We start from the raw sequence: 17022 nt of genomic DNA, 5'->3' as shown, positions 1-17022 counted from the left end.
TGAGAATAGGCATAAGTAGTTTCAAAGTATGTCTAATTCCCCATATTAGAAAGATTTTCTTTAGAGCTTAAGGTAAGACAGTCTCTGTAAAATTTATATTAGAAGTCACATTTATTTATGGAGTCCAAAATTTAACATATTATTTCCTCAAATAATATAATTTTAGACAGCATTATAATAAATCCTAGCCATAAATAGAGTATTAAAAATAGTATTTCAATATGATATGCATTACAGTGACATTTTACTTAAATAACATGGTACAAGGTGTTTGTCAAGTCCCAGTTGTGTTAGAAAAACTCCAAAGGAAATCAAAGGGGAAGAAAGTACCTGAGCTAGTGTCTTCAGGCACAGCTGCATGCAAGATGGCTCAAGCCAAAAAGACTAACAAGGAGCAGTCTATCATTTACAGCCAGATAAGCAATATGAACTAAGATATTCAATCTGGAAAGCAAAATACATGAACAAATAAAAAAAAGAATAGGCACAATGCAGAATTTTACTGAAAAGACTTTGTAGTCAAAGGAATTGGGGTTTTTTAAAATCTAAGAATGTGATTTACTCCCTTTGCATCTGATTTTTGATCCACAAATATGTTTTTTTCTTTTTAATTATGAAAACTGGTGTAGAAGTAGTGAGTCTAATAACTTTTTTATTCAAAATATTTGGGGAATGTTTCAGACTTCTTTAGATTTCAGAAAGATTAATACAGGACGTATATCATCTATTATCCAATACACCTTACAGCATCTGTGGCTATACCATAAAATCAAACACATGACTTGAGCAAAACATGTGATGATTCATACAAAGTAGTGTAAATAATGAATATAAAGATTTTTTCTAATTTTCTATTCAGGTCATTTCAGATCAGGTGTTGCTACCAAAGTAGTTCACATTAGGTTTTGCTGATAAAAGTTACAGAAAACAAAGCATATCCATTAATTTTTAGAACTTTTTAGATTTTATAATTGGGTTTAAATTATTGAAGATCTGTTATAAAACATCATGACCCATGGATGGCCTCATGGTGCAGCAATAAAGTGCTAGGTGTAGAAAGTTGCATTGCCCACATGGCTAGCTACATTTCATACTGGCTCTGGTGATTTGAAAAACACACTTGAGTGTGTGTGTCTGTGTGTATCTGTGTGTTTTCATGCTCAGAATCTTGACAGCAGGGAGAAATGGAGGAAAGAGAATTACAATATGACCATCTCCAACTGGGGAATGTTTTCCTCTCTTTCTAGTGAGCACATACATCCAGTCAATAAAATAAAAAGAAAGAGGAGTATTTCTAAAACTTTCTAACCTGAACTATAGTAACTATTAAAAAACAAGAGAAAAAGAAAAAAAGAGAAAAAAACAGAGGTATATAGTCTATAAAGATTTTACTATAGAAGTATTTCATTCATTTAAATTAACTATGATTTAATTTAAAATTATATATGAGGAAAAATACCAGAACTATTTAATCAGGAGAACTATACAGCTGGTGCCCAACCCGTGCACTTCCAGTGACAGGGAGAGAGCATCACAGGGGATGAAGGGACCTAAGTTATGCCACAGGGGCTAAAAGGTACTGCGGACAATGGAGCATGAACTTCTCTCCCATCTAATCCAAGAACAAAGAGAGCACTGTCATGTGAATAGCAAAATGAAATTCAGCACAAAAGCTGATAAATCAACCACAGATAACTCCAAGACCCTTCCTAAAGATGCAACACCTGTCCCGTACTCAAAGAAAAGAAGGAAGAAAAGAAGATAGGCAGAAAAACTGGCAATATTAATACAGTTGTTTTATGTCTTTTTTTTTAAGGTGAAAAAATAACTTATAGTTCAACATTTGAGACATAAAAAATAAAATATAAGCTCTTGTAAAAAGTTAATGGAGTGATAGATGAACCTCTGCAAAAGACCAAATTGAATACATGTCCTTGATCTCTTTAGGTGGGGAATGATGTAACCAAGAAGATTTTTAAATATAGTTGCTAAAAGCAAAAAGTAGGAAAATGAGAACAAGAATAAATAACAAACATTTTTTGGGTGCCATAGTACTGCTCAAGACTGGTGCTGATCAAGCTGATTAATTTCAGCAGGGTTGGATCAAAAACAGACTCTACACAGAGATCTTTGGTCATTTACAAGCCAAATCAGATCACTCTACTTACATGATATACATTAGAAAAAATAAGAAAAGCTGCATTCACACATAGGTAAAATTAGTAGGCAAAATAACAGTATATGTGGCATGATCTTTTCTTCATTAAAATATTGAAATGCATGCATATTTTATAAATAAATATAATATATATATTAAAACAATAATAATTGTTGTTTGGATTATCAGTAATACTTACATTTTCCAGTGAATTTGGTTCCTAAAATGTCCTATAATGAATATGTATTATTCTATCACAAAAAATTGTGAAAATTTCTACTAGAGAATTCTTTCTTCAGGAATGTATTAAAAGTGCTATCACTATCTTACACTTTTCATTCTCAACTAAACAAAGTTCTGTTTACGGTTTTTGTGCAAAGCATAGTCATAGGCAGAAGAAACCCAGATTATATTTAATCAATCATAGCTTTCTGGGAAATTTACTTACAGTACACATCCACTCTGATTGACTTTATCGCTGGGGACCCCAAGCCATTCTCTGCTTTACAGTAATACCGGCCTCCTTGGTGTCGTTGAATATTTGTAATCCTCAATGTCTCGTTGAAGACACTTGAGTCTTGGAATCTGTCAGAGGCACTTCCTGCTGTTTTGGTCCACCTGATCTGAGCAAGCATCAACAAAGATTGTTACTTTAGGTTGGCTTTCCCACATAAAAATCAAATCGTTAATTACTCATTTGAGGAGTTGCTACATTGCCTTTCCTGTCAAATTGTTGAAAAATGTTTTAAATGTTTACATGTACACGATGGAATTGTAAAATTTGAAATGTAATGCCATTGTTGTATAGTGTATGTAATTCAAATTCATTTAAACAGAATTCATAACCAGCCTAATCGGTGTAGAGGGCAATGTAAGGTATAACATAAAGAGAGTGAAATGTCAGTAGAACATTTGAAAATATGGATTTCTCTTTTTATTGAGCATTTAAGATTTTCTTTCATATTTCCTAAACCTTGTAAAACAGTTATTATTTAGTGCAGGTACGTTTTCATTTTCCTTTTGGATGTGTTTCATAATTTTTTTAAGAAGTTTCTATTTGATTTGGGTTGCTTAGGCATATTACCATAATGGCTTACTGAGAATAGGTACAATTTTATACACCTGGTCTTAAAATAGTTTTTTTTTTTCTTTTTAATGACTTTGCTTTAATAAACCATGAATGATTTGTCTACTTCGATAATTAGAATTCACTTTATACCAATAATTATTTGTTAAAATGCATAAACTTTTTCAAGGATAATATTTCTATTACACCGCCAAAACACTTTGAATATCTAAAATATTTCATTATAAACAAAACCATTCTTTTAAACACAGCTGTGTACAACAGACTTCATTTTGCCAGCAGTAATGACTGGTATTCAACTCAAATTTTGTGTATTTAATTTTATAAAACCTGAACAAAAGCCACATTTTGGTACTGTAATATGATACAAAATCAGAAGTAAAAAAGATTTGGCTTTATTTCTCTCCTTGTCCATGCTGTGTAATGTTTTTGTTTATTTGAATCCTGAGAAAAGGCTGATAAAAATCTAGTCAAATACCTACAATGAAACATGGAAAGTTAAATGAAAGACTGAGTCTTTAAAATTGTAATCCTATAATACTACCATTACCTATACATTTTTAGTATAATGTTAATTAAAAATTATGATCTAATAGAATTGAAAGCACTTTTAAAATGTTCTTCACATCATTAGAATATTAGTATAAATATAATTGTATTGGTCCATAACTGTGAAAGAAATGGAAAATTTACTTAGAGATTAATAAAAATTCAGTAAATCACAAAAAGAAATATTAAATATTTACTGAAATACTTTTTATATGCTTAGAATATACAAAGAAGTAAATGACAAGATTACTGACTTTAGGCAATTAAGTTATAAATTTATTACTAACATGCTCATGAAAAGAAGTATAATAAGGGCACTGCTTTGATAAGTTATATCACCATAGGAGTATCTAGGGTTCTATTTTCATTTAAGTGTTAAAAGCTATAGGTAAACAAATAAAGAAATGTAAATAAATAAATTACATACTTTTGCTTTTGTGTAAGGATATTCTCTCTCAAATATTTAAATAATACATGTATCACAGATATATATCCAATTAAGATACCAAGTTTGGGGCCTGGTAGTGGCACAGTGATGATATGACTGGACACATGTGGGAAAGGTCCTAGGTTCACAACCCAGGACCTCCCTGAACATCCTAGATAGGTGTTTATTATAAGTAAGTTTTAAAAATGAAATATTGTTCTCTAATGAAACATAGAAAATAGTGAACATAGAAAATAGAAGTAGAGAGGCCACCAGGTGGTATAGTGGTTAAGTCACTGGATTTCCACATGGCTGACCGCAGTTTAAGTCTTGGACCGAGCAGCTTGAAACATGCCAGAAGCTTGTGTACATGCCCAAAATTCCAAGGGGAGAAAGAAGGAAAAGGGATTGCAGCATGGCCATTTTCCCAGGTGAGTGGAGTAATTTCTTGCTTTCTATCTTTCTGACAAGCTTATATGCCCTATAGCAGAAATATCTAAAAAAAAAAAAAAAAAAAAGAAAGAAAAAAAAATTGAAGTATAGAGGAATACAAATGATCAAATGATCACTCAGAGAAATTTTTTCTACTTTTATCCCTCAATTTTTTTAAAATTAACAATACAAGGAAATATTCCTGAATGGTGGAAAGACATCGATCTACTCATCAGAAGATTATAGCAAGTTATATGCCTAATTGGTGAGGAAAGAAACCTCCATGTATACTCTGATAAAAGTTGTGGCCCTGGGACCAGCAGTTGGCGTAATGGCTGTGTCACTGGAATCCCATGCAGTTGACTGTGGTTCGAGTCCCAAACCAGGTGGCTTAAATTCACATCTGATGCATGTGCGTGCGTGCCCAAGATCCCAATAGGAGAATGGAGAAGGGATTGCGACATGACCATCCCTCTTGGGAGATGATTTCTCACTTTCTGTCTCTCTGTCTTTCTGGTGAGCACACATGCACTACAGAAAAACCTCTCAAAAAAATAAAAATATGGCCTCAGAGTCTAAAAAGAAAATCACACAGGCTTCCAGGCAGAAGGAACAAACTTATAATTTGCCTAACATAAGCTTTCCCCTTCTTCTATAGTATCTGAACCCCAAATTATTAATGGAGTACATGGCTATGCAGGACAAAGACACTTCCCAGACACCCATTCAACTACACTCTGGGCAGTGTGTTTCAAGCAGAAATGTCCTTACAGGGAAGCACGGTGTCCATTGGGTACATTTCTGTACATTTTTGGTGCCTCTATCTTGTAACATGAGCTGATTTGAGATGAAGGTCAAGCACAAAAAAGCAGAAAAATAGAAGAAACCCATATTCCTGACATCACAGAGTTGTACATACCTGACCTGAACTATCTATAGACCTGATTTTCTACATGGAGAGAAATATGATTCTATTTTGCTTATATTATTATTTTCCTGGGTTTTCTGAGAGTAATAGTCAAACCTAATTTTGATATTCCTCAAGTGGTATGAGAGATCAGCTTGTCTTCTGGATTCCTATTTCCAACACTAAAAGCAAAATTTAAAAAAAACACAGTAGACAAGAATTCAGCGTTACAGAAAAAAGGTGGAGAAGGGCCATCTCTCAGCAGCCATATCCATTAAAGATCTCATTCATATTAAATATGAAAGAAAAATATTCAATGATATAAAAACATTCAGTAACCTCCTGGTTCAAAAAATTCCACTTAGCAAAATACTTGAAATAATAAAGACCAAATGAATAAGCTATATCCGAGACCTTGTGTTTAGAGAAGATACAGAAAAGCGCATGTAGGTGAGCAGTTAATATTGTGCATTTAATGGATATGAAGAGTTTACCTGAGAAATATACAATTTAAGTACTAAATAAAGATTCTTAAAACCAAAAGAATGTAAAATAAGGGATTGGTAGTAATTAACACAATGCAGGAATTTGGAGTAGAAATTAAACAAATAAGAAGAGGTGGAACTTTAATTTTTTGAGGGTATAAAGGTCAAGAAGAGAAAAATAAATTATTATGGAAGTTTAAGCTTTGGGAAAGTTAGAAGGCAAAAACCCTAACCCTAACCCTAACCCTAACCCTAACCCTAACCCTAACCCTTATTTCTCCCTATCTTATTTACAAATAGTAACAGAAGCATAAATGTTGATTACAATGATAGAAAATGGCACAATTCAATTAATAGGAAGAAAAAGTAAGATAAAAGACAAAGAGTTAAAAAAGAAAAAAGAAACTTGATAAAATGAAAAAATAGGGCAAAATAGATAAATAGTTTTAAATAAGTCTATTTGAAATTTAAATTATTTTTAATTGATAAGTAACAATTGTATATGTTTATAAGTTACAATGTGATATTTAATATATAGTAAAAGGATTAAATCAGGCTGATTAAAAAATCTCCCTCACATACCTTTTTTTTTTTGAGAGATTTTCGTTATAGGGCATATGCACTTGCCAGACAGACAGAAAGAGACATAGAGACAGAAAGCGAGAAATCATCCCCCAGGGGTGATGGTCACGCCGCAATCCCTTCTCCTCCATGCTCCTCTCAGGATCTTCGGCAAGCACGCACACGCGCCCGGCGTGAGTTTTAAGCCACCGGGTCCAGGATGCGAACTACGGTTGACTACATGGGAGTCCAGCGACATAGCCATTACTCTAACTGCTGGTTCCCAACATACCTTTTTTTGTAATGAAAAAAATTTAAATATATTCTGTAGTGATTTTGAAAAATACAGTATATTGCTATTTATTATAGTCATCATTCTACACACTAGATCACTATAGACTAAAATGAAGCAGTTATATTAGTTATAAACTAGATGTCAATTGATAGAATTTGCCTATTAAGAGAGCCTATTAGGCTTCATTTGAAAGTTAAAACAAGCTTATATAAAGTTTGGTGTATACCCACACACATGCACACAAATATACATTAAAAACACACACATATATAAGCACATATGTGTATGCATGTATGTATGCATATTTTCTATTTAAAATTATTTATTTAGTTAGTTAGTTTTATTTGCTATCATTCTTATTTCAATTTGACCAGAGAGAGAGAGAGAAAGAGAAAGAGAGAAAGCAAATTGGCCATGTGGGAGTCCAGCTCCTAACTACCACGCCACCTGCTGGTCTTGTATGTATATTTTCAACAAGGTCACAATAAAAGATTGGAAACAAAGATTGGAAAGATGGAGTAGATGAAGTGGTAGCAGAAATATATAAGCTAAAGTCAATCATTCAGGAGTAAGAATATATACAATAAGATTAAACCAATAAGAAATTTACAGTTAAGGGACCAGCAGTTAGCGTAATGGCTATGTCACTGAACTCCCATGCAGTCAACCACGGTTCATGTCCCAGACCTGGTGGCTTAAACTCACGCCAGGCACGTGTGTGTGCGTGCCCAAGATCCCGAGAGGATAATGGAGGAGAAGGGATTGCAGCATGGCCATTCCCCCTGGGGGGTGATTTCTCGCTTCCTTTCTCTCTGTCTCTCTCTGTCTTTCTGGCAAACGCACATGCCCTATAGCAAAAACCTCTCCAAAAAAGAAAAAAAAAAAAGCAATTTACAGTTAAAAATACCATCGGTGAAACCTATTGCTTTATGTATATTAAAACTCAAAATCAGAAACACATATATTTGTTGTACAAAGCAGCTAAAGATATAAAGCAAACATAATTAGAAAAGAAACATAACTTGAGAAACATCCAGTTACAGCAGGAAATTACAATACAACTCTCTGAGAATTAGCAAATTCTAAATAATACAGTTTTTTTCCATTGAGCTAAAAAGTATGTAAGACAGAAAGGAACTAAAAAATATAATCAGCATATATGACTAATAAATATGTAGAAATTCTTTCAGGCATGAAATAACATTTCTTTTTCATAAGTCTACAAAATACTTACTAAAATTGTTAACACATTTGGCAGCAAAGAAAGTGTTAATTAGTTAAAAAAGTAGAAATAATATGAGCTTGTTATCTAGATTTAATTCAATGAAGTTACAAAGAAATCATCAAAAAGAGGCTAAAACAGAAATTCAGTCATTGTTAAACAGAAAACTGAGAAGACTATAAATATTTGGAAGTCAATGAATAGAAAACCATCTCATTAAAACAGAGTAAAAAGAGTATATAGAGGGAAACATAAATCTTAAATACCTTTGGTATTAGAGAGTAAAGGAATTAAACTCACAGTACTCGACTGAATTTATTTTAATTTAATGTAAGTTTCTGGGCAATTACCCTAAGCTACTGTTTTGTTAACTAGTACAAATAGAACTAATCCTTCCTTTGTTTTCCTTTTTAAACATCATTTATTTAATTGTATTTATTACTGTCATTATTTTTTTAAAATTTGATATAGGGCACTTGTGCTACCAAAGAAAAACAAAGAGAGCGAGAGACAGAGAAAGAGAAAACAAGAAAGCAACCTGCTAGCACCGGATGCTTCATTTTTATTTTTAACATCTTCTTCTGATGAGTCTTCCAAGTTAGCCTGCCCTAGGTGTACAAAAAAAATATTGAGGAAAAAAACAAAATGGTATGTACCATAAGGAGACTTAATGGGGATTTCACTACTGAATCCCTAGAACTTAGTGTAATAGAAAACACACACACATTTGTTGAATAATAATATGATACTTAAGAGTTGAAACTGGAGGGGTTAGTTAATATAATGGTACGGATCAGGTTCAGCTGTAAATAAGACATATCCATTAACAGTGATCTATACTGAAAAAGAAGTCTGGAGGGAGGCCAGTGCTGATGAATGGTCCTGCTCCATTAAGTCTTCAGGAACTGTCTCTTTGCAAGACCTTTAAAATGGTGTGTTGTTTGAGTTCTAATATAGCAGCTACAGATTTTGACCCATGTAACATTTCTTTGAATTTTATTTTTATTTCAATTTAATCACTGTAAATCTTTACAGCATACAAAGTGTTTTTTTCCCAGCATGAACACAGTACAGATTAGTCAAATCATAGATCTTCGGATGTACATTATCATTAATAGATAAGTTTTCATTTTTGTTTCTGCTAAATGTTTCTTTTTCCCCCATCTCCTCCCTTCCTTCCCATTGCCCACTGCCTCCTATTAAGTCTATTATCTAGACTTAATACAATGAAGTAACAGTGTCTAGTATCTAGCATCTTTAGTTCTTTCCAGTATCCTCAGTTGTCCTTCTAGATAGTACATCTTCTGTTCTTTCAGTCTCTGCCATAGAGTACAGACATTCAACACAGCTGAAGGAAAAAAGGAGACGCATAAAGTGCCTACTAGCTGTCTTTGACAGGGAGTTCTGGGAAGTTTATCTCATGGCATTTCTACTTACATCACGTAGTTATATAGCCCCATCCTTAACTATAAGAAAGACTGGGAAATACATTCTTTATTCCAATAGCACATTCCTCCTAGCTCCCTGCTAAAGTTTGGTGGCTCCATAACTCGGGAAAGAGGAGATAGTGGAGGTTTGGGACATTTACTGATCCCACAATGAGAATAAAATACATCTGGTTTTAAATATGCTGTGTTATTAAATGTGCATCCTGTTACAATTATATAACATTAAAAATCAACTCCATAGAAATACTCAAAGCAACAGAAAGATACTGCAATTTATTAACTACTTTTTCTTATAACTACCTAATCTACCTAACAGCATGGAGATTCTCTTAAGAAATTCATGCTTAGTTTAGGACTCCAGTTTCTAACAGAAAATGGTTTTCTTTTTTTTTTTATTAATATAATGAGACTTCTCAAACATCATTGATTTTATAAAAACCTTAAATAAAAATCAATATTGACTAAGATAATCTTAGGAAAATATTAAAAACCTGAGGCATGTATCAAAGATAGACCTAGCTGAATTCAAAAAGTATATTGTACAGAGGCTTGAAACTCAGTAAGAACTTAGATTTGACAGTGCTGAAAGTTCTAGGCTTCCCCCTTTAATTTATGTCTAGTGAAACAGTATTTGTAAATTGAGGCTACTTTCTAACAGTTGCCAAAGAGTTAAGCCAAATGCACTCGGGCCAATCTTTAGACATAAATCTGAGCTTTGTGTCTGCATTATTTGTACTCCAAAGGAAGATCCTTCATCACTAAAAGGAGGCATGAGAACAAATAAGATAAACATCATCTGATCAGCTATAATTATCAGGATGATCTGCCACCAGAGCCCCTGGGAGTTAAACCTATTAGGCCATTAGGAAAGTCATGACGTATTTTTTTTCTATGTAAAAATGCATCATGATTTTTCCAACAGTCCAATAAAAGGCCATATACAATGTGAGCCGGAAAGAGTAAAAGGGATATCCAGAGTAGGTGATTATGAGAAGACATTGTACACTGGAGGAAGACATTGTATGCTTTTTTATCACTATGCATTTAATTTCACTTATTATTTCTATTTTTTAATTTGGTACAGTGCATGTACACTCATGAGAGAGAGAGAGAGAGAGGGAAAGTGAGAAAGCAAGCCACCAGGTCCAAGATTTGAACCACATCGACCATGTGGAAGTCCAGCACCTTAACCACCAAGTCACCTGCTGGCCCCTATCCTGGAGTTTTGAAAATAAAGATTATCTTCTTCTCCTGCAGTAATATCAGAGAAAAATTCAGAGAAAATAGGTTCTCTTTGAATTAGTTAATACAATAAGTAGAATTCTGAATGAGACAGGACTCTAGATCATAGTTTCCTTTTTTAACAAATTGTATCCCTCCATAATAAATTATAACAACATATAATACTTGCTTGTAAACCTGATTTTATTAAAGGGAACCATAATTTTCTGACAAAGTTATTCAACTTTAACCTGAAAATGTCTATACTTTATGAATAAAACACTGTGTTTCTCTAGTATCCAGTACATTAGGGATCAAGATTACTAACATTATTATTACCACTACTACTAGAAATAATATAATACACAGTTTCAAAGTATTTCTGCTAGTGAGAGTTATCATTTATACATGCAAATAAGATCATGACACCAATAAAGAAAGAGGCATGTGAAGAACAACACAAGGGTCACAGGTGGATCTTTTCATCAGTCAAAAATTAGAAAAGTGAAGGAGAGGAAATCATAATGGCTGATGAAAAGATATAGAAGAAAACTAGGGGCGTGAGGATGAGAGTTCTTCCCAGCACTGGATAGGCCTTAAAGCAGAGAACATTTGGTTTTTGGATCTTTTTTTGTCTGTAGCTTTCCTTTGGACCTAAATGTTGAGGAATTCATTCACTTCCATGAATGAACAAAGAAATCAAGTAAACTTAGTGCTTACTTCTAACAAAGTCAGACTTTATGTATATGGCACACTCAATAAGGACTGCTAGCATTATTTCAAACCAGAAGTGTGAGGACAGGGTACATTTTGGTGCAAATGCATACAAATACAAAACGTGCGAGGTAAATACAGACTGCATCATCAAAGAATCAGATTTTTAACACTACCCAGGGCCCCCAAGGACCACTAACAGGTTTTCAAAAGTTTACAAAGTGTTTTTATATTCTGTGCTCTGATTTTGATTCCACAACAGATTTAAAAGGTAGGAATTCCCCTCAACCCCCCATTTATAGCTCCAGATTTTCCATGACCATGTGACGGCTCTGTACTACTGCACACTAGATGCCTTCTTTTTTTCTTTTTTCGAAGAGTTTTTTTTTTTTTTTTTTTTTTTTTTGCTATAGGGCATGTGCGCTCGCCAGAGAGACAGAAAGCGAGAAATCACCCCCCAGGTGATTTGCCATGCGCAATCCCTTCTCCTCCATTCCCCTCCTGGGATCTTGGGCATGCACGCACACACGCCCGGAGTGAGTTTTAAGTCACCGGGTCCGGGACGTGAACCGCGGTCGACTACATAGGAGTCCAGTGACATAGCCATTACGCTAACTGCTGGTCCCCACACTAGATGCCTTCAAACCTGAAAGTTGTTTTTCATTAATTTAGTACCTAGTTAACACCCTCTAATCCTCCAGACATCATTTTACTAGAATGTCTTTCTTTTCCCATAATGCCCTTTTGCGTCCTGTCCTTTGTGTTGCTATAGCACCCTGCAATTTCTTCTAGGACAGTATTCATCCCATGCTGTAGAAACTCACTATGTAATGTTGTTGCAGATAATTGATGTTCTGCCTGGTTGTCATAAAGTCCTTCACCTTTCCTTTAGGCACCTCACTAGGATTCTTTATTTCTCCTGGGAAAAGACTCTGAAGTTATCCAGTTCCTTTGCTATCATACGTAAAGCTTTGGAAATCTAGGGAATTTACTCCCTACCCCAGGGACTCTTGGCCGATGAATACTAGAGTGGGATATGAAATTCCTACTCCCTCGCATCCAGTCGGTATAAATTCTGAAACATAATTTACATGCCAAACCTTCCTTGCAGTACCAGGCTAAAGCTAACATCCTGAAATCATGTCCTTACTTAGTCGTCTTTTTCTTCTTCTTTCTTGCTCAATTATCAGTTCCTTGTGCCAGCACTTCCTTCATAAACCACTTTTACATGAATCATTATCTTAAATTCTATTTCTAAAGAATACACCTATGGCATTACTTTTCCTTTAATAAAGCATAAGTTCATTGAGGTAAGAACTGTTCATAATCCTGGTATCTCCAGCTTAAAGAACAGAGCCTGGAACATAGAAATTACTAACTAAACCACTGTTGCTTAAATGGATTCCTGGCACTGTGATGCTGTCCACAATGTAAACATGAATCATATAAAATCTCACTCCATAGGCAACCACAATATGATAAGGTTCAGTAACTGGAACATTGATCTTTTAATATATTCTTCTTTAAATGAAAGTTGAGTCTATTCATCTGCTTTCATTTTGGAATATACACAGTGAGAGTATCATTAATTTCTTTTTTAATTTTGCCAGAAGGCACGTGCCCTCACTAGACACAGAGAAGGAGATTAAGTGGGAAAGCATCCCCTCATGGAGAATGGTCATGCCACAATCCTTTTGCTTCCACTTCTCCCTCCTTCCAGGCTTTTGGGCCTACACACACACACATGCACACATGCCCAGTGTGTTTTCCACACCACTGAGCCCAAGACTCAAACTGTTTGTTTGGCCATGTGGGGTCCAGTTGTCTTAACCACCAATGCCACAGGCTGTCCCTTTTACCTTAAATTGTACAATTTATGATACACTTGTATTAATCTAACCAAATATTTTGACTATTCCTTTGTATAAGCATAGAATGATATTTTGAATATGGGTGGTTGAAGTTAGGGAAAAAATAGACATTCCTATAGTGTCAAATATTAAATTGTTAGTTGGGAATTAGCAGTATTAAGGCTAAAATAAGCCTTGCTAAATAAAAAGGGGGACTCATAAAATAAATATGTTCAATAGAACTGGTGATACTGGAAAAGTAATATAGTTAGAAATTTCTATAGATGATATAGCAAATGGACAGAAATTTGCTTAGCTGCTTCTTCACTGGCTATTTCTTCCTAGTCTCCTTTGGTGGTTCCTACTGAACTCCCTCACTCCTGGATGACTGAGTGCCTTAAAGCTTGATCCTTTTCAATATCCTCTCCCTCACTTCTTCAGTAATCCCACAAAGTACCTGAAATGTTATTTATACAATTATGACCCCTAAATTAGTATTTGTAGCTCAGTTCTCTCTCCTAAATCCCAGGTTTCTAGCCACTAATTGCCTGCCTTCTCCAGTTTAACATATCTACCATGAACTTTTGATCTTCCTTTCAAATCAACACTCCCAGTCTACCATCTCAATTACTGGCAACCAACCCCACTGTCAAGTTATCAAGACCCCAAATTTTGCAGTCCACCTTGATGGAATCAGAACACCAAAAACCACAAAGTTATATCACAATTTTAGCTCAAAATAAGATTTTTTAAAAATCTATGATTGATTTTAAAATGTTTTATAACTTGGGAAGAAGTAACATAGTCACTCATTCAATTTCCATGTGTGCCAAGGTATCCAAGACCATACCTAAGTTTTATTATGACACTCACTATATAGTCCCACTAATTACTATGATATATTACAGTGAAAGGCTTCAAAACAAAATGAGCAAAATAAAAATGTATATGGGATGAAATTTGGAGGGAAAGGATATAAGTTCCCAGATGTCTCATCCCCATGGAGCCATACCAGAGGTGTTTAATTTCCCCAGTGTTGAATTATGACAAGTCTTGTGAAATGTTGTGTCCCAGGGAAGCTCATTAGAAACTAAGTGCCCAAGGATTTTATTGGGGGCTAGTCACTTAGGCACCCTCTAGCATATATCAAAATTCCAGTCTACCAAAAATAAAGCAAAGTTCAGTGCAAACCACATTGTTTGAAAAAACAGTGCAGGCCAATATGCCACTCTTATCCACTAGAGAATGGGGGAACCTCTCCTGAAATCCAAATTCCCAGAAATCAGCAAAAGGCTAGTCGTACAAGAAGGCTTTTCCAAGGATAGTATTCTCAGGTTGCAAGGTTACCATTTTTCTTCACACTTTTATATTATGGGAGCAAAAGTGTTATGTGAGTAATCAAGAGAAGCTCTATAAAATAGAAGTGAATGAACCCATTTATCCCCCCCCCACACTTTTTTTTTTTTTTAAGAAAGATTTTTGTATAGAGAATGTGTGCTTGCCAGAGAAACAGACAACCAGAAAGACAGAAAGCGAGAAATCAGCTCTCGGGGGGGAAGGACACACAGCAATTCCTTCTCTCCATTCTCCTTCTGGGATTTCGGGCATGCATGCACATGGACCCAGTGTGAGTTTTAAGCTGCCGGGTCCAAGACTCGAACCATTGTTGACTACTTGGGAGTCCAGCAAAGTAACCTTTATGCCATCTGTTGGCCCCTCCCCTCTTCTTTCTTACTGCCTTTCTTATTGCCTTTTTCCTTATTGCCTAAATTTAGATGTAATCGCTGGAGTTCCAGCAAGTCTTAGATTGTGGCAAACCCCCAGGTCAAAGTTAGGTGCTAAGGATGGGTCCCTGATTATCACATTAAGCCACCATACCATCTTAATATTTTCTATCAGATTTTTTTCTGTGAGACAGAATTGTTGACTATATTAATTACCATTCAGTAATTAGCAGCCAAAGTTTCCAATAAAACAAAATTAATTAAGCAAAATATAAAAAATATATTTATTTTTTAACATTTCAAAGCCTTATATATAAAACACCTGGCTTTTGAAATTATTTTCTTAAAATTTTATTTATTTTGGGACCAGCAGATGGTATAATGGTTACGCCAATGGACTCCCATGTGTCAACTGTGGTTTGAGTCCCAGATCTGGTGACTTAAAATTCATGCCAGCCGCATGTGTGTGCATCCCAAAAATCCCGAGAAGAAACTAGAAGAGAAGGTATTGTGGTGTGGCCATCCACTCAAGGGGTGATTTCTTACTTTCTGTCTCTGTCTCTTCAGCAAGCAAACACACCATATAGCAGAAAATACCTCTTAAAAAGAAAAATAATAATAAGACAGGGAGAGAAAGACAGGGATCCCATTTAAAGTCTTGAGACACTAGGCTAACCACTTCCTCTCCAGTCTGTCAGCCAGCCAGTGTCATAAGTGGACCCACAGGTATGTCTGCTGTGTTCAGGTTAATCTGAAAATGACGCCCAGGGCTTTCCCATATGGCTTCAGTGTTACACACTGGGAATCTATAGCCTGCAACACAGAGAGTAGGCCTACTCTATTTTTAAAATGCAAACTAATGAGAATAATATCCACGGAGAAACAACTAGACATACCCAAATAAATAAAGAAAACTACATGTATTGAGAATGCTATATTTGAAGCATCTAAAAGATTTGAGTAGCAACTCAAGAGAGGGAGAATAAAGTATTCATTAAAAAAAAAAAAAGTAAATCATTGAGCTGGGCCTTTAATAGCCTAAAATGAGCACAACTTAATCATCAATATGCCATTTTAACATGGGGGAACGTGTTGTAATGACACACAGTATATTTTAAACACTTTTTTTGGTAATGTGTGTGAATAAATATAGGAGTGTACTCAAGTTTCACTGTAATATTTCTCTCAGAACTTTAAACGGCTTCCCTGATTTAAACCTAACACTTTTACACTCAATAATCAATATGGATTTATCACAAATAAAGGATTTTTTAAAGGGTTGCTACTGAATAGCATTTCCATCTTCTCCTTATGGGTTTCTTATGGGAATTTTTTCACCATCACTCTCAATCTTGTTGAAAGTGAACCGGTAATTCCTTTAATGATTTTTATAATAGAATATAATCTAAATTAACAGTATCACAGACACTGCAGAGCATTAGAAATGTAATAAAAAATAAATTGCTCTGTTCCACTGACTCCAAGACAGCACTCTAGTAAAATTGTATTTAGTTTATTCATAAGGTAACCAAATGAACTCTTGCCTTTTAAGGGATTAAAAATGAAAACACCAGCACACTTAGAGAAAAATGGGGATATCCTCAAAGCACATGGGTTTGGCAGAGATGTTCATAATTATAGTATTCTAGTACTCTCCTAGCAGGTAAATTTAACCAGACTGTGCCAAATAAATATTGCAGTCAATTCTATTTCTTTTTTTTTCTAATAATTCATCTAAAATACTGAATACTGTACATTAAATTGGCCTAAGAAATACTTTGGAGTGAGTCACCTACCCCTCAATACCTTCCTGGGCACCTAGAGCTGGAAAAAAAAAATTAAGATCTCTATTTATTATGGGTATATTTTTAATCTGGACCAATCTTCACCTCACATTTTGCCATCAAAGTACTATTCAAAAGTACATCAAAATAACTTTTGA

General features: G+C 34.6%; 1 protein-coding gene across 1 annotated transcript in view; it reads right to left on the bottom strand.

Annotated features, from left to right (window-relative positions):
- The window catches only part of LOC102500653 (MAM domain-containing glycosylphosphatidylinositol anchor protein 2), a 550208-nt gene that overhangs the window by 386588 nt on the left and 146598 nt on the right, over positions 1-17022 (bottom strand). The window contains exon 4 of the mRNA XM_027776806.1: positions 2607-2781. Within this exon, the coding sequence (XP_027632607.1) occupies positions 2607-2781 (175 nt within the window). The remainder of the gene's footprint in view (positions 1-2606; positions 2782-17022) is intronic.

Source organism: Tupaia chinensis, unplaced genomic scaffold, assembly GCF_000334495.1.
Source record: "Tupaia chinensis unplaced genomic scaffold, TupChi_1.0 Scaffold138126_1, whole genome shotgun sequence".
Taxonomy (NCBI): domain Eukaryota; kingdom Metazoa; phylum Chordata; class Mammalia; order Scandentia; family Tupaiidae; genus Tupaia; species Tupaia belangeri.
The sequence above is the reverse complement of the archived record's forward strand: the minus strand, read 5'-3'. Positions and strand labels throughout refer to the sequence as shown.